The 8,601-nt window shown below is 24.5% G+C and overlaps 1 protein-coding gene across 4 annotated transcripts; it reads left to right on the top strand.

Annotated features, from left to right (window-relative positions):
• Positions 1-602: 602 nt before the first annotated feature.
• LOC113555197 (protein salvador homolog 1) lies at positions 603-8,389 on the top strand. Of its 4 annotated transcripts, XM_026959588.1 has the most exons (11): positions 603-754; positions 895-1,013; positions 2,078-2,157; positions 2,213-2,340; positions 2,401-2,515; positions 2,782-2,913; positions 5,025-5,121; positions 5,292-5,472; positions 6,212-6,375; positions 6,431-6,596; positions 6,970-8,389. In XM_026959588.1, the coding sequence occupies exons 2-11, from the start codon at positions 923-925 to the stop codon at positions 7,127-7,129; spliced, it is 1,314 nt and encodes a 437-aa protein (XP_026815389.1). In that variant the 5' UTR covers positions 603-754; positions 895-922; the 3' UTR covers positions 7,130-8,389. The 4 variants fall into 4 exon arrangements, with proteins under 4 accessions (XP_026815389.1, XP_026815397.1, XP_026815382.1 ...); XM_026959596.1 differs by lacking the exon at positions 603-754 and having other exon boundaries at positions 795-1,013; positions 2,078-2,151; XM_026959581.1 differs by lacking the exon at positions 603-754 and having other exon boundaries at positions 796-1,013.
• The last annotated feature ends 212 nt before the right edge of the window (positions 8,390-8,601 follow it).

The following is an 8,601-nucleotide window of genomic DNA, read 5'->3' as shown; positions in this document are numbered from 1 at the left end:
GTATAAATTATTTATGAATAAAATCCACGTAGAAAAGTTATATTATTATTTAATAATTATATTTTGTTAAATTTTATTTTAATACTTATAATTTTATAGGAAATAATTACATATTTATAATTTACTAGTATTTACGTTTTAATTTTATAAGTTCAAACACAGAATAAATGATTTTTTGTATTCCGTAGTTTAAAGTTTAAACTCGTAATCTGATAAAAAACAACCGATAAGTAATAAAATTGATAACTGTTGTTGACAATTAAAATTCTTTAATAATTTTACTGTTTGGTTTCAGCAGTCAGCACACTCAGCACAGCCGCACTGATCACGAATCAAATTGATCAATTCGTTCATCATAACCAAATGGATCGATATAATATTATTATATATAAAAATATTTTTCATAACTTTTTAGGAGAACTTTAATCATCGATATCATTGATAAAAATGAGTAATATATTTATTTAAGGTTATTTTTATGTGATAAGGTTTTTATTTATTAAAAATTAATAATTAATAATTGTTGTTTATTATCTTATTAAGTACCTACCTACAAACATAAGTATTTACATTCTATTATTTAGTATGAATATGAAATTTTAATTGAATTGTTTAATGTTCATGATCCATTGAAATAATTAATCACTACAAATTTTAAATACTTTTAATGTAAAACAATGAAATTAAATATTTTGTTTTACTTCTAATATAAATGCCTAAGTTTTTTACGTGTAATTATTCTGCACCCCTGGAGGTACCTATTTAATTCATATTATATAAATTAATAATTTTAAAATAATAAGAAAAATTAATTACATTTTATGACTTAGATCATGAACATTTAAAAAAAATATATTTAACGATTATTTTGGTTTATTTATAAAAAAAACTTAGACCTTTGGACAACTTTAACCTTTTTAACATGTTGTCAAGAAAAAATAAAGATACTAGAACTATTAAAGAAGGAGTGGTTGGAAAATATGTAAAAAAAGACAAGCCACCTGAAATACCAAGTAAGTTTGTAGAATAAAATAATAATAACATAAAATATAATATTTATTTTATTGTTTAAGAATACTTAATGTATTAGTATATTATTGAAATTTTTTATTTTTTCTTAGTAATTTTAGAGTTATTGAGGTAATTCTTAATATGCCAGGATTTATCCTTTCATTATAGATTTAGTTTTATAAAACATTATAGTCTACTCTGTAATGTTTAATCTGTTGGTCACATTAATTTTTAATATTTTATTGGTTGCATATTATGAATTTATGTCAATCATTTTTATGTTTTAAATTATCAAATCATGTTTATTGTTATATTTATGTTAGTTATAATCACTTTTAAAATGTATGTATTCAAATATTTATCTTGTCATGTACATGTAGTATATTATAAATTAAATTATTAAGTACTAATACTATTTAGTATATGTTGTGATTATTTTTCACTATGTCAGTTTAGATCATGTAAGATGAATACTGTCAACTGAAAGTTGATTAAAATCTGTTGATGTTTTTGATTATGTATAATTGATCAAGTACATAAATGCTTATGACAATAAACTGATACAATAGGCAGTAGTAACTTAAATAATACCAAGGTGATAAAATATCAGACTACTATCAATTTATTTTTATTTTTATTTAATATTTAAAATTTTATAAATATCTAAACCTAAGAGAAATATAATAGCAATACTATTGATATTGTATTATCGTTTCAAGTATTTAATGATAATTAATAATACTAAGATAATGATAAATAACAACGGTTTCAAAATTTTTTGGCTCATCTATCCCCAAAAATAAAAATATTTGCACCTCCCTTGAAGAAATGAAGTAACATTTTTAATCAGTGTATAGTACTTTATTAGTACTTAAAATGTATAGGTGTAGTATAAATATTTATATTGTGCTTTCACTATTAAGTGCTTCAAATTTAGGAACTGTTGAAGAATAATATTCTAAGAATGTATATATTTTAATAACTATTTCACTTTAATCTAGAATACCTATTCTAGGAATTAATGTTTCATGAATTTTAATTCATGAATTAAATATTCTATTTTTAGTTATAAATGTATGGACGACAGAACCTTTCAGAAAAAATAACCACAGCCGGACTAATGTTTCAGAATCTCTAAATGTAAATGTAAGGAAAAATTTATTTTTAAACTTAACTCTTTTTATTTATCACTTTCTTTTAGAATACAAACCAACCAAGTGGTTCAGTTCAAAAATTTGGTAATGTGAAAAATACACCATCTCCATCAATGTTAATTGGCCATGAAGGGAAATATACTCCTAGTAGTTCTGTTCCTGATTTAGCTCAAAAGTATATATTATTATTAATTTATGAATTATTACAGAATATTTATTTACTTATTTTTTAAAGATTTGCCAATGCTAATTTATGGAGTAGTTCGCCAGGTATAGCTGCTGATCAATCAATAAGTGTTAGAAATTGTAGTAATAGATATATTTCCAATGACTGTCACATTAATCATCAAGCAAGTTTATAATTTTATTATTGATATTTCAGTTAACTTTTTATAGTGATGTAATTTATGGGATTCAAGGTTATGTATTTACATCCCATGATTTTTATTATTTTTATTTAAGCTCTTATATATAAATATCTATTCTCATTTTGCAAGGAAAGTGATTGTTTTTTGTGCAATAATTATACATGTATTTTTATCGTGGAATAATGTAAAACTATAGCACTGGTTTCTAATGTATATTTAAATAATTAAATTTTTTTATTTTTATTTAGATAGGAACACATAATAATGCCACTTGTTTACCTTATCATTCTCACTCTGATTTAGCAGAATCATCTGTTATTTTACATGGATATGGTGACAATACAATTTACTCGCCAGCATTATCACAATGTTTTCCAACTGTAAGTTCATATTCATTTTTTATTTTTAAACTAGAAAAATTGTACAATCTGTAAAGTAATTATTTATAATAAGCACAAGTGATTAAAGAGTTAACATAGAAAAGAAAAAAATAACATAGGATAAAGTAACAAAGTTATAAACAGTAATAAGTTAAATTAAATTACGATTATTTATATCAATTCAGACAGAGGGCTTGAGTGAAGAGGTCAATTAATGGTACTTCATGACGTGGTGTTGAGGGTTAGTCTATTAGTAGATCATGACACCATGTTCGTTTTAGATGCCTTCTGGGGTCACCAAGAATAGTGGAAACAGATAGTTCTGATATCAAGGGGTTGCGATGATTGTAGAGATTAGAGTGCATGCGTTTGTAGAAAATCTTGGCAACATTTTTAACTGTTTGAATAGATAGGTCTTTATAGAGTGTTGTTGGAGACATAGTATGGGTATTTGTCGCAGGCATTTAGATTGGAATGATTGGATTTGAGTAATATTAGAGAGTTTGGCGGCACCCCATAATTGAATACCATAAGACCATATTGGTTTGAGGAGTAATTTGTAAAGGAGAAGTTTATTTTTAAGGTTTACATGTTTAGTTTTAAGAGAAAATGTAATCGACGAGACCAGTTATTTAAAGCAAGCCTTTTGATATGGATATGTGTTGCCCAGGTTAGCCAGCCATCGGTCTAGGTGTAGACCTAAATAACAAATATTTTGGGCAGATGACAGCGGAAGGTGATTAAGGTAGACAGCAGGGCAAACAGCTTGACAAAGTGTGAACATGCAGTGGATGGATTTGATTTCATTAACTTTTATCCTCTATTTTTTATACTAAATTGATAAAAGATGTAGGTGGTTTTGAATGAGGTTTAAGGATATTCATTTTAGATTTTAAAGTACTTAACTTCCTAACAGTATGCTTATGTTTTATATACAATCCAACCAAGAAAATATATATATGCTATAATTTAAAAACGTTAAATTATACTAACTGTAGTCTATTTAGGATGACTGTTAAATTGTTTACTATGGGAATAAACAGAAATTATTTTTTTAATTAAAAGTATAGTTAGCAGTTGAGTATATACTATACAGGAAAAAAAATGCTTTTTTAAATTAGCTAAAAAAACATTTTATTTTTCAACAAATTATAAAAAAACGATATGTACAGTTTCAATACAACATCCGGTTTATGTATAAAAAAAACATTATTTTATTGTCTTCTACTAAGTAAGGTGATAAAATTAACAATAACTGCCTCTTAGTTCTCTCTGGTGAGTTCCACGGTGATGCCTTAACCTAACCAGGACTTTTGAGATTAATAGTTAAACCAGTTTTTTCTAATTTTTTTTATTAGCTGACATATTGATGACACATTGGGAACAATTCCCCGACTGATTAAGATACAAAGTCGTCAGTCGTCACATAGTTTCCGCACCACTTTTGTTAAATTGGTAAAAGATCTACCAACACACATGTTTCAATTGACATTCGGTTCATGGTGACACTTGACAAAAATTAATCTCACAACAATAAACTGAAATGATAGTAGATTAAAAAAATAGTGAGAACAATGTTTTAAACATAAAAACAAAAAAAATGGCAATCGATTTAAAAAGTGTTTTTTTTTTTTTTTGGGACACTCTATATTATTTGATCCTCAGAATTCAAAATAGTTTAGTACAATCTTCATACATTAGCTCTATTTTTTAGGCTATTGTAAGTTCAATTTAATAAAAAAATTTTAAATCATCTTTAAACTATAAGAAAAAACTAAGTCAACCTAAATGTAATTAGTGATTTTTTCCCCCATCAATTATTTTTAAAACTATCAACACTATCTTTCTCATTATTATTATACTGAAACTTTTGATTTTAAAATTTAAATAATAATGTTATGTAATAATCTTAAAGAGTAAAAGCCTACAGTATTTAACTTAATATATGGTATGTAACATAGTAATTTGATTTAATTCATCTATAAAATACTCATTAACCTTAGAAATCTAAATATCAATTATCACTTACCAGTATTAAATAATGATTAGGCAAAAATGTTTTTCTCTGCTTTGCATTGAATCTTATACAATTTACTGTTTTTAACTTTTAGATTCAATTACAGCACAAGAATGAAATTATTAATACCCATCATTCTACCCCAGCCTTACATAATATTGGACAACCTGTTCCAATACCTTTACCTTCAGGTGAATATTTATATTTTAGTTATAAATAAAATCTATAATAGTTATGCATAAATATTTTACTTAAAAATTGTTTATAAAATGTCACGGTAAAAGTGTATTCATCATAATCTTGAAATAAAAATGTATAGAGATACATTAATGATACAGCATTCAAACTTGTTTTTATTTAGGCGGAGGAGAAGAACTTCCCTTACCACCTGGTTGGTCTGTAGACTTAACATTAAGAGGTCGTAAGTATTATATTGATCATAATACCAAAACTACACATTGGTCACATCCTTTAGAAAAAGAAGGTCTTCCTACTGGATGGGAACGTATTGAAAGTGATGAATATGGAGTATATTTTGTTAAGTGAGTAAATAATTAAATTGTAATACTTATATTTAATCAGTTCAGTTAAGGTGTTATAGATACCAACCATAAATAATTATGTATATTATACATATTTTATAAAATCAAAGTTTAATTTATTTTTTAATATTTATGCTCTAAAAATACTAAGAATAAGATATTATACTGTATACACAAATATTTTTATGAGATAATTTAATAAAATTAACAAGATTAATAGTCATTTTTATAGTATTATCATAGACGCTCAAAAGGTTGTCTTTACATTTTATAAATATAAATATTTATGTAACGCATTTTGTATTGATTTATGTTGTATTATTTCAATAATTTTTATTTATTTTTGTACATGTTGTAGTATGTAGGGTAAAGGGTAAATCATGTTAAGGTTTGGGAAAAATTAATAATTTTAGTTTTTGATTAAAACTATATGGCCTGTAATTATTTTTTTCTCATTTCTTTGTAGAACCAAATGTTAAAAAATAAATTATATAAATATTTTAAAGACGCGCAATAAATATCAATTGTTTTTGATTTTATAATGTGAATTTTATAGTATAAATTATTTTTATATCAATTCATTAGAGAATGAAAATTCAATAAATTTTGTGCAATTTAAGCATTATTTCAATAAAAAATAAAAATATATTATCTATTTTCTAATTTATAAAAACAGTTTTTATAATTAATATAGTATTTATTTGTTATAATATTATTGTGCATTTTGATTTTTTTTCAGTCATATTTCTCGACAAGCACAATATGAGCATCCATGTGCTCCTCACTATATTTATCAACCAGAGGTAAGAATTCCATTGCCACTGTTACCTCCCCCACCACCAAGATCTACACATTTCCATTCTCATAATATGCTCGTGCCTGCTAATCCTTACCTAAATCAAGGTAAAAAATAATTTTCAATATTTTATTTTGAGTTAACTATTTGTTTTTCTTTAAGAAATTCCTGTATGGCTCAATGTTTATTCTCATGCAGCACAAACATTAGATCATAAACTGAGATGGGAAATGTTTCGGTTACCAGAACTTGATTGTTTCAATGCCATGTTGACACGTTTATATAAACAAGAATTAGAAGAGATTGTTATGCGTTATGAAGTTTACAGGTTTGTTATTATTAATATATATATATATATATATATTAATTAATATTTAATATGTTATAATAATTAAAACAGGTGGGCGAATGAGTACTACTATGCTTTAATATAAAAGATTTATATAGATTAATTTTATATTGGTTCAGTATACCACTCATAGTAGATACACACTACTCGTTTTTGGACCAGGAGCAATCGCTCCTAGTATTCATATAACAACTCCGCCTCTGTATTTCATCGACCCAAATAACTTTATTTAATGGTTATTAATTTATGGTTACTTTTTTTTAATAGTTCAATGATTATTTTATAAATATTTAAATTATTGTACTACAACATGACAAATAAATATTCAGAGTATGAACAATTTTTTTTTTAGATCTGCGTTATTGTTTGAAATGGATAGAAGACATATGCAATCTCAATATATTGATACAAATGAATATAATCGTTATGGACCAGGATTACGTATTATTGATGTAACTAATGATAATTTACGTGAAGTTGCGTTATCACAACATACAGAAACTAAAGTTTAATTATTAAGTATTCAAATATTTTGCATTGTTTTTGTATACCATTACTATGGTTGATTACTTAATGATATTATGAATTATATTAAAGTATCATTAAGGTTTTACTACAATACTGTGATAGTTTAATTAATATTTATCGTAATTATTACTATTATTACTAAAATAGGATATGGTCGAAACAAAGCCACTATTTTTTATATTATAATTGAGGTATAGGTTTTATAGAGTACTTATCAATTTGTTGAAACAAGTGATATATTTTATATTGTACTTACTTAATTATTATAAATCTAAAGAAATTAATGTGATGGCATAAACTAAAGTACGTTGATGCACATATTTTTTACACCTAAAACCATGTCAAGTATATTTAATTTTTTTTTCATTATTTTACCAAAATTTATTGATATAGTTGTAACTAGACCAGACTATATTATCTTATTCTAAGTTTGTAACTGTTACAGTACCTTATAATTATCAAATTTATTTTTATTTATTAATAGTTGGAATATAACAGGGGCAGTCAAACGGTTGATCGCGGACAGTTTCAAAGTCGATCATGTTAGAATTTTTAGGGCCATGTTCTCAAAAATTAATCGAGGTTGTAATATTATTATATTTTTTTTAGAAATTAGTAATTAGTTTATAACTCTTGTCGTATGTTTATACACACTTAGTGTCAGTATGTTTCTTAATAATTATAGTTATTCAATAATAAAAATTTTTCTATGGAAGTCGATCCTCAAAGGTGAAATATATTTTTAGTAGATCGTGATCAAAAATAGTTTGGCCACCCTTGGAATATAATATGAATTTATCAATATTGAAATCAATCACTAATCTAAAAGATATTTAGTATTTTTAAATAATTTTAAAATATCTATAACACAAAATGTAGATTTTCATTTATTTAATATTCATATTATTGAAATTTTAAAGAAAAGTGTCTTACTTATATTCCAAAATAAAATAATAATAAATTATTTACTCTGTCTAGCGAGAAAACATGCCATTCTACATATTTACATGTGATATCACACCATACTGAAAGAAGTCTCGGTGACAAAATGTCATTTGGGGATACGTAGAAGAACTAATTTTTGGTGGGCGTATTCTCTCGTTGGATAGGGTTATGATGTATCAAAACTTGTATACAAAAATAGACAATATTAAATTAGATAAGTTAATAGATAAGATTATAACTAAGTCAAAATACAAATTAATTATACTTAAAAAATATAAATATATTGTCAACAGGGTCTAGAATTTATTGAATTTATTATTATTATTATTATTTATATTATATATATATGCATTTTTATTTCATACAAAGAAAGTTTTTAAATGTTAAAAGTGTAAAAAAATTTCATGTTTGATGTATTTACTATATATATTACTATCACAGTTCTAATGTAAGTAGACTGTGACATTAAAAAAACAAACATTGATATATATAATAAAATGTTTCAATTTGA

This window comes from Rhopalosiphum maidis, chromosome 1 (genome assembly GCF_003676215.2).
Source record: "Rhopalosiphum maidis isolate BTI-1 chromosome 1, ASM367621v3, whole genome shotgun sequence".
In the NCBI taxonomy this organism is placed as follows: domain Eukaryota; kingdom Metazoa; phylum Arthropoda; class Insecta; order Hemiptera; family Aphididae; genus Rhopalosiphum; species Rhopalosiphum maidis.
Note: the sequence above shows the minus strand (reverse complement) of the source record. Positions and strands in the feature narration are given on the sequence as shown.

Bases quoted from the DNA above. Each gene is read 5' to 3' on its own strand.
- LOC113555197 (XM_026959588.1), top strand. From the start codon at position 923: ATGTTGTCAAGAAAAAATAAAGATACTAGAACTATTAAAGAAGGAGTG. The intron at 1,014-2,077 runs GTAAGTTTGTAG...TTCTATTTTTAG, and splicing joins CAAGCCACCTGAAATACCAA to TTATAAATGTATGGACGACA. The intron at 2,158-2,212 runs GTAAGGAAAAAT...ACTTTCTTTTAG, and splicing joins CAGAATCTCTAAATGTAAAT to AATACAAACCAACCAAGTGG.